Raw genomic sequence first — 13,026 nt, 5'->3', positions numbered from 1 at the left:
CGTCACCCGCTCGAGCACTCGGGGTCCCCGGGAGGCCAGCGGCGCTGGGCGTTCTGGGAGTTGTAGTCCACAGACCCCCATCTGCAGCGCCGTCGCAGCGGCGACAGGACTACGTTTCCCAGAGGCCCGGGCGCGGAATGGCGGCGGCCGGTGGCGCTGGGGAGTCGTGAGAGCTGGCTCCGGCTCCGGTTCCAACCCTGACACCGGCACCAGGACCAGGTGAGGGGCCGCGGGCCTCGGGCTCGGGGCTCTTTTTCTTGCCTGCTGTGCTCGGGAGCTTGGCCTGGCACCTGTCGCTGTCCCGGGACGTGGCGCTGGGCCATTAGGGGGAAATGGCGGTAGGGCCGATGTTCCCCTTCAGCCGTCACTGGCTGTGGCAGGGAAGGAAAGGGCCGGATCTCCCGGATTTTCTGGATCTGGACGGATCTCCCGGGTCCGGGAGGATCTCCCTGGTTAGGGAGGAGCAGGCCGGCGGTCGGGCGCGCCCGGGACCAGTCGCTGTCCTGCAAGGGGAGAGGGCCGGGGCTCCCCCGGGGCACGGCAGGAGCCCCCGCTGTCGCACAGCTGGAGGCGAAGGGTGGCCCCGGTGGGACCTGTGGCATTGAAGCCCCTAGCCCTTAGGTGCCCTGTCCTCCCTTACCGTGAAACCCCCGATTCCCGCTTTGGAACGCTTTTATTTCCCTTTAGGTAATGGTGTTTGACTCAAAGTGGTTATTCAAGCACGCACTTGCTTAGAGGCTGCTGCCTCTCAAAGGCTCTGCCTTGAGGTTCCCTTTATCTGCGTGTGAACAGAAGGGTTGTTGCAATGGCATGTGAGTCAGCTGCAGCACTTGGTGCCACTGCTCTGCATCCCAGCAAAGCTGCTCTGCCTTGTGTGTGCAAATCCAGCACCACAAAAAACAGGTGTGAGCTTCTGTAGATTCTTGCTCAAAATACCTTTGTGTTTGTATGAAGTTCACTTCATTTTCTGTGGGTCTTACATTTACTGCAAGAGGTGTTCAGGTCCTTCAAGGTGTTCCCCTTTAAACCCCAAATTTGATCTTGAGCTATTTTCATGATCTCTCTTAGATCTGTGGTTTTTTTCCTGGGATTGCCTAAATATGAGAGTTACTGATAAAAGAGTAGCATCATTTATTTGTCTGGTGTCGGGAAAAACTTGTGTTGTGGCATGAGAGGCTTTTGGGAATGACCTGTTTGTTAATTGATTTCCTGGCATTTGTTGCAGGAGCAGGATGTATACACTACTGTCAGGGCTCTATAAATACATGTTCCAGAGGGATGAGTACTGTGTCCTGATCCTGGGTTTGGACAATGCTGGTAAAACTGTAAGTGCTGTTTATCACCCTGTGGAGGGCAGACACAATCCTAAACATCCTCCAGGGATAAATCTTATAACGAGGGTCAATCTTTCTTCAGCTGTGTCCTGAGTTACTTTAGTGATGTCACATCAAACAGTCAACTTTTCCTCATTACTTAAATTTAGTACAAGCTTTCAGGGATGTGGCTGAGGCTTTGGTAATCCCATAATCACCTATGATCCCTTCTTTTCTTGCTAAAATAGGGAGCAAGAAGAGTGGTGTGTCCAAAATTAGGTAGGGCAGGATCTGCTTTATCAGGATTGTGCAGAAATGAAAAGGCAGGTTTGGGGTGAATTGCCCCAGCCAGTAAAATGTTTGACAGTAAATATTGTGTTCTATTAATTTTCAGACCTTCCTTGAGCAAACTAAAACCCGATTTAACAAGAATTACAAAGGGATGAGTTTGTCCAAAATCACAACCACTGTAGGCTTAAACAGTAAGTAAATCCATGTGGAATTTTTTCAGCTTTCTTGCAGTTAGTCAACAGCTGTGTTTTGTTTGAAATGTTTAAGAATTCAGAAGGGCAGAACAGTTCCTGGATGTAGAGATTGTATCTCCCAACTGCCCAGGCTGTAGATAATAAAATCCTTAGCTTAGGAGGAGTAACTCCTGAAGTATTAAAACTCCAGGTATACTATTTTAGTGCTGTCCTCAAACTGTATTTCCCTGGAGTTAATTCCTTGGCCCAATTCTGGAATTATTTTCACTGATACCGCTCTATATTTGTGATTGCTCTTTGTAGGTGTTGCTCTGTTGTTGCAAGCAGCCACTGCCTGTGATTAGCTCCCCTACAAGCCTGTCCCACTCCAGATTTCTGAGTGGGGTGTGCAGGTGTCTGTGCTTTTTCTGTAGTTTTCATTGGATTGCCCTTCCTTCCTTCTAGTTGGAACTATTGATGTTGGCAAAACTCGGCTGATGTTCTGGGACCTTGGTGGGCAGGAGGAGCTTCAGTCACTTTGGGACAAGGTTAGAGATGTGGTTTTGTTTTATTTGATTTATACAGTTTGCCCAGAGAAGCTGTGGCTGCCCCATCCCTGGAAGTGTTCAAAGCCAGAGTGGATGGAGCCCTGATCAGCCTGATCCAGTGGGAGGTGTCCCTGCTCCTGGCAGGGGGTTGGAAGGAGATGGTTGGCCCTTTCCAACACAAACCATCCTGTGATTCCATGATTTCTTTTAGAATTGGTTTTGTCTCTTTTAGAGCTGAACCACTACAGTCACACAGTTTGGTAATCACACAGGCTTATTGATAACACCAGTATTTAACATTAATACTTTTTCAGAGATTCCACTGTTTCTGTGCTTAATATTTGCATTATTGGTTACAGACAGCAATTACCAACCCAAATCTGGGGTTGTGCCATAGAGATAAGCTTTGGGGACACACAGCTGAGCTTTTCCACACCGAGTGTTGAGGCCTGCAAGCAGAACAGGCAGCACAGGCTGTGTGCCTCCATTCTGTCCAGGCACACTGTGGATACAGCTATCTCTAACTGGTTGATCTCCTTCACATCTACCAAAACTGTACCAAATTAAAATCAGGAAGAGGAACAAGTGATCCTAGTGGATTGACACTAATATCTGTGTTCTCCTTCCAGTACTATGCTGAATCTCATGGGGTGATCTATGTTATTGACTCCACCGATGAAGAGAGGCTCTCTGAGTCCAAAAGAGCTTTTGGTAAGTACAGTGTGAACAAAATAGACCTGAAAGGTTGTACCAAATGAAACTGTAATGCAAGAAGGAGCTCTGGCTTCATCCCTCTGTCCAGATAATCTGGGCCAGGCATTTGTACAACTTCCAGAACTGGCTAAACCTAGTTTTGTTTCTGTCCTTTGTAGAGAAGATGATCACCAGTGAAGCTCTGGAAGGGGTTCCCATTCTGGTGTTGGCCAACAAGCAGGATGTAGAGGTAAAATATGGAGGATTTACATAAATGAGCTAATAAGCCTTGGAAAGGTGAACTCTTCATTCATGTTAAATTTGTTCCACAGACCTGAGCTGATCCTGTGGTACTTTCCCTCCACTGGAAATAATTGCTTTGAATTTAATTTTATTCTTTTTCTTTCTCCTCCAGCCCTTTTTCAGTGCCATGAATGAGCTTCCTACAGGCACATAGTTTTGAACTCTGTATGTAAACAGAACAAACTGCATAACTATGGTGGTTCTTACTTGTATCGTGACTCATTATATTGATACTGTTTTTTCCTGTTTATTCAGAAAAGAACAATGTTTAGTGCACTTTGTTTATGCTGTGCTTCTAAAACCCAGGAACAGCACAGCAGATGTATGTGAAGCAAATCATCCTTTCCCCATAACTGGATAAGATCTGTTCAATACAACACTTGTTTGTTTTAGAGCATTCCGTCAGTGACAGCAGGGAATTGCAAGGAATGCTCTTTTCTGATAATATCATTTGAGTACTTTCCAGCGTATTCAGAACTGTAAAACTCTGGGTTTGGATTTCACAGTCTGTGGGTGGTGCAGTGTTTAGGTGACACATCCTGGACCATCCTTATCTCCCCCAGCATGGAAAAAAAGATAAGAGAGTGTCCACGGTGGTCGTGGTGTTTTCCTCCTGGAAATCATACCTGGACATTGTACCTGGAATTCCAGGACTGCAGCTCCAGTGATTCGTCTCTAGATGGAGCCAGAGGCTTCCAGTAGGGTTTGGGACACCAGCCATGGCAGCTGGGATCAGTCTCTGTTCCAAAGGATGCAAATACTTCCCAGGTTCTTCATCTGGACTGTACACTTGTCTGAGCGATTGTACGTGAAGAAACCTGTGAGGATTTGGTTACACTTCATGAGTAAAACATAGATTGTTTTTTGGATGAACTAATTTACCTAGATTATCTAGTCTTAAAAATAAGAGAAATGTAGTTCCATGTAAAAGCATGAGATCAAGACTGAACTGCTGATTTATGGTCCTGCCTTTGCTGTGGTCTCTGGAATGTGGGGAAATGGTCTGTCTTTTTTTCTGTGGAAACCAGAATATTGACACTCATATTTCTGTGCAACCCCACAGCTTTTCTGCAGGGAGCAGCCTTCACTCTTGCCTTGACCTGTTGAGGATAAGCTCCAAGCAGTGACCTGGAAAGTTATTCCAGTTTCTCTTTTGGTTGTATATACATATTTATATGTATATACAGGCTTACAGGCTGCAGACACTGGCTGTTCTGACACTCTAGTCAGACTAAAGACAAATAATTGAACAAGTGGGCTTCTTTAAATTACTAGAAAGAGATATTTGGAACAGTCTTTTAAAGAAAATTTGACTTCTTGCTCCCTTTGGAGGGTCCAAGACAATCCCACAGATTAGTGCCTTCATGCAGGTGTACTACTACAAGCTACAGCAAGAGATTAGCAAAGCTAAACCCACTGGAGGTTTGCCTGCTTGTAAGAAATACCTACACTGGATATTTAGAGGTCCACTCCTGCAGAATGATCTTGGATATAGACCCAGCAGAGACACAATGCTAAGACATATAATCACTAAGGGGATTATAGTTTATTTTTCAGTAATTACTGAGGCTCACGTAAAAAAAGAAGTTGAGAAAACTCAGTAACTTGTTTATTTTCCCCTGATTTAGCAGAATGGAAGACCTCTGGAATAAAACTGATAATGAGCATTGATAGAGATTTTTCTTCTTTGGATCTCCAGACATAAAACTGTTGTAGGAAATTCTCACCAGCATCCCTCTGATATGGGAGGATAAGTGTATCTTAACCTTGCTGGTATTTGAGGTGAAGGGTAGTTCTTGATGATGATGTGTATAGAGGCCAGCAGAAGGCTTGTGATCAAATACATCAGAAATAGTACATCTGATATAGTTTGTTTTTGAACTTTACATTCTGTTATTAAGATAACAAAAGTGCTGATGCAGCCTGAAATTGCATAAAGTGTTAAGAATTCTCCTGGAGTACATTGTGTCCTCTCAGCATGGCCAAGCATGAGTGGTATTTGGTCATTCCAGGGGATAAAACATGGTCATTGACTGCAAAACACCAATTCTAATTCTCACAACATTGAGTGTGATATTTTATGGTATCAGGAGAATGCTCTGTGTTCAGCGGGGCTTCAAAACTGGATTATTTTATAAATAATTTAAAAACTGAGTCAAATGTGTGTTGGAGGAAGGAATTTGTTTGGGTTTTTACAGGAACTATTGCTTTGAAGGAGAAATAAAACATCTGATATCTAATTCCTGTGAACTCCCTTTCACCTCAGAATGCCACTTTTGAAAATACAGCTTATTGTAGAAAAAACAGCAAAATAAGAATTGATAATTGCTGTTTTGATGTGAATGCAGCTGTTGAAAGGTTTATGCAAGGTATGTATTTCTAAGCTTTACAATGAGCTGTTACAATTTGGGAATAGAATGGCTCATGATGCCACACTATTCAAAATACTGGCAAAACATGACTCATCAAAAACAGCATCTGAAATTTAACAATGTGAAAGTTACCAGGTGCTGTATGATGACCCACGTCTGGGAGGAAGTTTTCCATCCTCATCTAAAGCTAAATTTTGGAAATTTAATTTGAAATCTCCAGAATGTTGAAAAGCCTCCTCATGCCTTTGGAAAATGTGAGGAGTCATGGTGAGTAGCAGAATACTCATTTCCACACAGTTGTCAGAAAATAGATCTTCTGCATGAAAGCCATTTGAGTTTCCAACTGAAGACCTACCACAGCTTCCCTGTAAAATCAGTTTTCATTTAAATAAGATGGTTTAAATTGAGGCTATACTATTCCTTCCTTAAATTTAAAGAAGCTTAAATTCTAATTTAAAACAAACTCATAATAAAAAGGGTAGCCCCACAGCATAGGTCAGGTGAGTCAGACTTTTTGTGAAATACTTTTATTTAGGCAATCCACCTTGCTGTTGTTTTTCTTTTTAGTTCCATTCTGATGGCTGATTACTCTTGAGATGACTGAAGAGCCTCTACTTGAGGTTTTATCCATGCTTCCAGTTTTATCCTGACAGGAGACCAGGCAGCAGCGTTATCTTTGCTCCAGTGGATTTGGGAAATGGGCAAAGGCTCTACAACCTTTTTTTGTCTAAAACTTGCCTTGCTGCTTGATAGATTTTTTAAGTGTGTCATTGCTGACTCTTACTTTGGGTAATGCTATTCTGAACCCTTTGTAGGAGGAATTTGGTTCAGTCCTGGCTAGATTATGCCTGGGGGAGCCTTCATCAAAAGAAATTCCATAGTGTGTTATTTTGGGGAAGCTGAGATGGAAATCTGGTTCGTCATGTGTTGTGTATGAGGTTCCTGTGAAGTGGCTGAGAGATACCATCATTCCTGAAAGGTCACTGTGGATTGTGTTACTGTAATGGAGCACTGTTGATGTGATCACAGATCCAGCTTCCCTTCTTTGCCCTGAGGTTATGGGTTTGCAGCTGAGAAACAAAACACATCTGTAAACAAATATTTTGTAATGTGGCTGGGGGGAAGGGGAACTTGGAAGCCACAGCTGACATTTTCCCCTGAGCATGAGAAGCTCAGATGCCCCTTGCTGAAGTGAGGGATAATCTGCCTCAACCCCTGCTGTCTGTCACATGAGATTCCAGTTCAGGGCTTTTCCTGGAACACTAAAACAAGGTGTTAGCTGTGATAGTTTGGTGTTACCCCTCTGCTGTGCTGCAAAGGGAAAATGATGTTCCTCAAAATGGGATTGGTGATGCAGTGATATCCTGCTCTGACAGTGTGAATGGTGCAGTCTCCTCAGAAGCAAAACTCTTTCTGATGCAGGTTTCCATGGAAAGCCATGGCTGTGCAGCTCTGTGGAAGGTGGGGCATGCCACAGCTCTACCAGAAGGTGGGAAAGGGAAGTTATAATAATGGTTTATACTGGGAGATAAAAATGGCTGTCATTGTCAGCTGCCTTGGGAAAAGTGGATTCTTAAAGGCTTCAGGGATGGGCAAAGTGAAGGATGTGGGTTCTCTGTGCCACTGGGTAGGTGCAGGTGTCCTGGTCTGCTGGTGCTGTTGGGAAGTTCATTGCCTGAATGCTTTGCTCCCTGTGCAAGTAGAAGTTGAGGAATCAAGGACAGCATGACTGTACTCTCTGTTGTTACTTCATATCTTGAACACTTTATCTGATCTATTTTAAAATATTTTAAAATGTGTCATAATTCAGAAAAGGAGAAGGAAAGGGTAGGCTCAAGATTATATAATGATATTAAACTCTGAGAAGCATAAAGTGTATTTCAAGAAACATTTTGTCAATTTCAGCTGCCTTGAGATTTAACCTTCCTGCTGCCAAGTCTCATTTGAAAAAATCAAAGATGTGAAAAATAGCTCAGATTACTGACATGCAGCTCCTTCTCCTTCCCAGTTGTTGGGTAACTGTCCTGTCCAGAGCTTTGGGTTAAACAGGGGATCATTTGGACCTGCCTTTCTTATGGGGCAGTGGATGCCATACCAGGTTAAGGGACCAGCTTTTACAAGCCACTAGAGAGTGGTTGGTTGGTTATAATCTCTTGCCCATCTTCCAGACCTACTGGTTTGAATTCCAGCTCCCTGACTTGCTGTAGAGTTGCTAATTGTTGTTGCTTCTTTTTTTTTTTAAACTAACTGTTTATCCTGTGGCTGACAGCTTATCTGTATGAACCGCACATTTTTCACTTGTCAAAAATCCTGACCTAAATCGTTCTTCTGTGGAATGATGCCAGTAATGTTTTTGGATACAATTTCCAGGTCATTGATTGAAAGGACAAGTTTAAAATGCACCTGAGGTCATAAGAAAGTACAGTCATTAAAAATTGCGCAAGTAATGGAGTCAAGGGCCCTGAGTGAATTGGCTCTTGTTAAACTTGCAAGCCATTTCTTAAGATCCCCTCCTGTGTACAAGCAATGAAATCTACCTCTGTTGTCCACAAAAATTTCCTGTATTTAATGTCTCTAGAATCAGTGTTTTGCAAATGGATGGCTGGTAACATTAATTCTCATATTTCTGTTCTCTCAGAGTTTACGTCCACTTGGCCAATCCTCAGGACCAACAAGGGTCCAGTTTGGCATTTGTGTAAACATTTGTCCAAAACACGTATGTGGGCCTGACTGGAGGTTTTTGAAACACGTATTTGAGACGTGTTGAAGGTCCAGAATGTCTTTGCAGAGAGGAGGAAAGGTGGGCTCGTGGCCAGCTGAATTGCTTAAACAGCTTGTCCAAGGTTTCTGAGGCACTGAGTGCTCAGGGAGGTGCAAGTCCAGGCTTTAGTTGGGCAAGTTTGCTTTTGTTGTAGCTTTAAGATTTTTGTGGTGACGCTATGATTTATGTGAGGAAAGTAATCCACTGATTTACTGGGGGCTTATGGTTTGTCCCCCAGTAAACCAGTGCTGTGTAAGTGCTGTGCCAGTTCCCAGCAGCCTCCTGGCAGCCTCACAGAACTTCAGGACCTGCTGAGGGTCAAGAGCTCAGTGACATCAGGCATCAGAAAACGTGCTGCATTCAGTGCTGCCAGTGTTTTCTCTGAATGCAAGCAGACAAGTGCTGGTGGGGCATGGCTGTAATGCCAAGGAATGTGCTGAGAACTGAGGAAAAATCACAGCCTGTTTTGTCGGAGTGCCCAGGATGCTGGCAAAAAGTCAGCTGAGCTTATGGCAGGGACGCTGCTTCAAAAGGCTTTGTAAATATTAAAGCTTCTGTAGTGTCCTGGTAAATGCAAGCTGTTGAGAGAAGCTTGGAATGGGTGTCCTTAGAAGGGAGCAGGTTGTGCTCATTTTCAGGACTATTTGTTTAGAACTGTGTAGATGAAGGATCAGGGAGGTGAGGCAGTGTGTGTACTATCAGCAAACAGCATTCTCTTTGGTGAAAAAAGAATTTGTTCATTTCTTTGGAATTCAAAGAGGTGAACTTCTTGTGTTGGTGGATGAGTGGGTTTAACCTCACAGCGTTGCCATCCTGACTGAAGCAGGACTGCAGTCATGGTAGGATTCATTGTGGAAGAGGGTCACCATGTCTTGTAGCACAAACAGACTCAAATTTGATTCCCTTTGCAGACTTGTCTCTCAATACCTGATATCAAGACAGCATTTAGTGACTGCATTAACAAGATTGGGAAGAGAGACTGCCTGACACAAGCCTGCTCAGCCCTTACTGGGTGAGTATCAGAAGGGGTAGACTGAGAATTGGTTAACTGAGCAGCTCTGGGTTGTCACACACAGAGCAGCACAACAGGAATTATTAAGCCTTGAAAGGGAACTGTGCTTCCTTCCAACACTGACAGACACTTGTTGGAGAACCTTGGACTTACACCAGCTCAGTAACTTTGTCTGTAAATCCTGCCTGTAAAACACAGTGGAAATGTACTGCTGGCTGAGAGCAGTGGGGTTTGGAGACATATTTGTTGTCCTGTATCATCCCTTCTCTGTACACAATAATCCTTGCAGATGTTGGTTTGCTGCAACTCCTGGCTTTTAGGTTAGAAGTTAGTTGAAAATGCAGCTGTTGATGCCTCTGCCAGATAAATGCATGGTGCTTCACTGCTGCTGCCGTAATTATGTTTCAGCTTTCATATTCTTTGGCATGCAGATGAGCTTTGTGATAGGGATGATATCACAGTCTCCAGGAGTCCTCTTACATGGGAATGCCTGTGGTTTAAAATTTGATGACTGAAACAGACTCTGTTTTGGGCTTACACAGCTGCATGCCACGACCTTGACCAACCCACTGGATTCTTGATATCTCAGCATCATTATTGAGTATCGAGACTTGCAGTACTTTGGTTCTTTGTACTTTCAGTTCTTTAAGTGAAAAGTGCTACTTGGCATAAGTCAAAAGTTTTGTTCCAGCTGGTGGAAACACTCTTGGCTGAATTACTGCCTGAATCTAGAGCTCTGAATTTTTTTCTTTGTTATCATACAAGCTACTGCAAAGGATAACAAAAAATTCTTGAACTGTGAAAAGAATCTGTTGTCTGCATTGCTACAAATCAGATGCCACTAAGCAGGTGAATGACCACAAGAACAATGTTCAAGCACTGACTGGAAGAAGTCTTAGATAATAACCTTATGAAAAACCTTTTCAGTTGTGGGTTTTTTCTTTTTGTACAAACACTTTTAGTTTTGATCTGTGTGGAATTTCCTTTCAAAATTCCAGTTTGAGCTTGCACTAAAAGAATAAATAAGTCATGGAAGTCATGTCTGGGGAGCTGTGCAGACCAGCAAGGTGGTGACTTGCTTAGCAGCCGCAGCACAGATGATTACAGAAAGCTGGAACAGGATTGCAAAAGCTTATACAACTAGTGTGAGGTTTGTGGCAAAATGACCTCAAACCAGCTGTCAGGTGGGTTTGATGCTTGTTCATCCCAAGATTTCCACAGAGTTGGTGAGTAAGTTGGGTGTAGACGTGCACAGACACCAGAAAAATAAAGGATGGAGGTGTGTGTTTATCTATATATATATATACATATATATTGCTGAGCTAAAAGAAATCAGATCCTTATTGTTTGCTTGCATGAGAAATAACACAGAAATGCCAACAAATAAATCTGGGGTGAGTAGAGCCCTTCCCTTCCTAATGTAAGGGCTCAGTTAGGGCCTATATGATCCATGTTTCTGTTCTTGGTTGCTCCTTGTTGTTGGTTTATTCTAAAACCTTGTCTGTTTGTGTCTTATTTCCTTAGCAAAGGGGTGAATGAAGGCATTGAATGGATGGTGAAGTGTGTGGTGAGGAACATCCACCGCCCCCCAAGAAAGAAGGACATCACGTAGGAACTCCGAGCCAGCCAAGCAATGGACAGTCTCTTTCCACACACTTTGTGTTCCCTTTAAAGAAGGTGATCCACTGGATTCCTATTACACCTGATTCTTTCCTAAGTTTGGAGACAAATATTCTCTTTCTGTGTCTAAAAAACCTTGAGACAAGGATTCCAACTGGGTGGGGGGTGGGAATCTCTTACATTAAGTATTGTCATTGGCCTCAGAGCATCCTATGTAGCAACCCACACGTTATTGGCAATCCAAAGGACTTAATTTTCTTCTATCTTAGTTTGTGATTCCTGGTTTGTTAATCTAACAGGCTGGAGGCCAGTGACATGAAGGAATTCCTGAAGGAAATGTATAGGTGAATATGGAAGGGGAGGAACAGTCTGAGGAGTAGCTGTTCTTCCTAACTGCAAAGATCCTTGCTGCTCCAGCCCCATGTTCCTGCAGGGTGTAACTGGCCCTGTTATGCTGCTGTTTGTGTAGTGGGGAGAGACAGCATTGATTAGAACTTGATTTTCACTCGGGGTGTTGATTCATAACTTTAACCTGTGGTAAAAGATGTGGAAACCAGCAACTGCACTGTGGTCATTGGATCATGGAACTGTTAAGGATGGAAAAGACCTGATCAAATCCAACTGCGCTGGTTGAAATGTATATTCCTACCAGGAAATGGATTCCAGAAGCACTGCCTTGCTCTGACTGCCAGTCTCTGTGCATTCTCTTTAATCCTAAGAGTAATTGGGATCTTCTGTAACTGGAGTGAATCAAGGCCCTCTCTGTGATCTTTCTAAGCTGAAAACAACCTCTAGGCAGGTTGAGAAATCAGTATGCAATAAAGCTTCCTACTTATTTGAACTTCCCTGGCTGAAACAATGATATTTGGGAATAGCAGTACTTAGCCCTTAGGTTTGGTTTGTTTTTTTAATGTAGGAAAAAACAGAAAGGCAGCACTGAAAAGTGAAACAGTGCTCAGTGCTTACATCACCTACTCAGCTAGATCTGCTGATACATCACTATCATTTCCCTGAATATGAGTTTTTACGTGAATTTCAAGGTGGTTTGGCAATGGGTGTTGCTCCTCTGCTGTTTTATTTACTCCTGGCACTGGTGAATGTCCTGTGCTGTTTGCTGACATCATGAAGGGGCCATTGTTCAAGCTGTACCTGAGCCAGTCCATAGTATTCGTTTAAAGTCTCTTAGCTGGCATCTGTCAAAGAACTTTCTGCTAAATTTTCTGTGTGGAACTCAATGTGGATGTTTTTTGAGAGGGAACATCATTCATTCACTCACATTTGGGTCAAGGCACAAAGGCAGCTGGGCTGTGTCATTAAGCTCATGAAGTCAGTGGAAATAATTGCAAACAGGGGAGCAGAATCTTTGTTTCTCAGTAAGAGAAGTAAGGCTCCTTCAGACCTCTAGTGACCCAGACTTTCTTCTTGTGTGTTCTGTGAATGTGGAGGATCCCTTGGAAATCACTCACCCACTGTAGGAAGTGGCATTTTTGTTGGGTGCTGCATGCGATGCAGGGCTGAGATTTTGGAGAACCAATGGCCTTTGATTATCAGGGCATCTCTCTCGCTGGGATCTTGGAAAACACTTGGAAAGCCTGGATGTTTTCAAGGTGACTTTGTGGTCCTGGCTGTTTGGGTTGGCAGAGTTGGTACTGATAATTAAACTGAAGATGTAAAACAGTAACTAATGAACAAAAGTACCTTGCTGAGAGTCAAAACACTTTAGTCAAGTAGCTTGAAATGTCTATTCTTTGGGACACAAGGGGTTTTCCAAGATTTCCACACACTATTTTCAGATGTCTTGCTCTCTTTTTTCCCTGAGAAACCAGAAAGGACAAAACAGTTTCTAGACATAGTCTGCTTTGTGGTCCATATCAGCAGGGGGTCTTAAAGCTGATGTTTTGACTTCAGGATTCCAAGTTCTCAGGCATGGGAGAGTCCTT

General features: G+C 43.4%; 1 protein-coding gene across 6 annotated transcripts; it reads left to right on the top strand.

The window, feature by feature from the left end:
- Nucleotides 1-4: 4 nt before the first annotated feature.
- ARFRP1 (ADP ribosylation factor related protein 1) lies at nt 5-11,927 on the top strand. Of its 6 annotated transcripts, XR_004499925.1 has the most exons (11): nt 5-219; nt 1,226-1,325; nt 1,708-1,795; nt 2,243-2,325; nt 2,955-3,036; nt 3,198-3,268; nt 5,520-5,690; nt 5,822-5,960; nt 6,261-7,182; nt 9,366-9,466; nt 10,991-11,196. XR_004499925.1 is itself a non-coding variant. In XM_015647172.3 (8 exons), the coding sequence occupies exons 2-8, from the start codon at nt 1,233-1,235 to the stop codon at nt 11,076-11,078; spliced, it is 606 nt and encodes a 201-aa protein (XP_015502658.1). In that variant the 5' UTR covers nt 10-219; nt 1,226-1,232; the 3' UTR covers nt 11,079-11,927. The 6 variants fall into 6 exon arrangements, 3 of the variants coding, with proteins under 3 accessions (XP_033374923.1, XP_015502658.1, XP_033374924.1); XR_004499923.1 differs by having other exon boundaries at nt 5,520-5,960; XR_004499924.1 differs by lacking the exons at nt 6,261-7,182; nt 10,991-11,196 and having other exon boundaries at nt 5,520-5,960.
- The last annotated feature ends 1,099 nt before the right edge of the window (nt 11,928-13,026 follow it).

The sequence above is a fragment of the Parus major genome, chromosome 20 (genome assembly GCF_001522545.3).
Source record: "Parus major isolate Abel chromosome 20, Parus_major1.1, whole genome shotgun sequence".
In the NCBI taxonomy this organism is placed as follows: Eukaryota; Metazoa; Chordata; class Aves; order Passeriformes; family Paridae; genus Parus; species Parus major.
The sequence above is the reverse complement of the archived record's forward strand: the minus strand, read 5'-3'. Positions and strand labels throughout refer to the sequence as shown.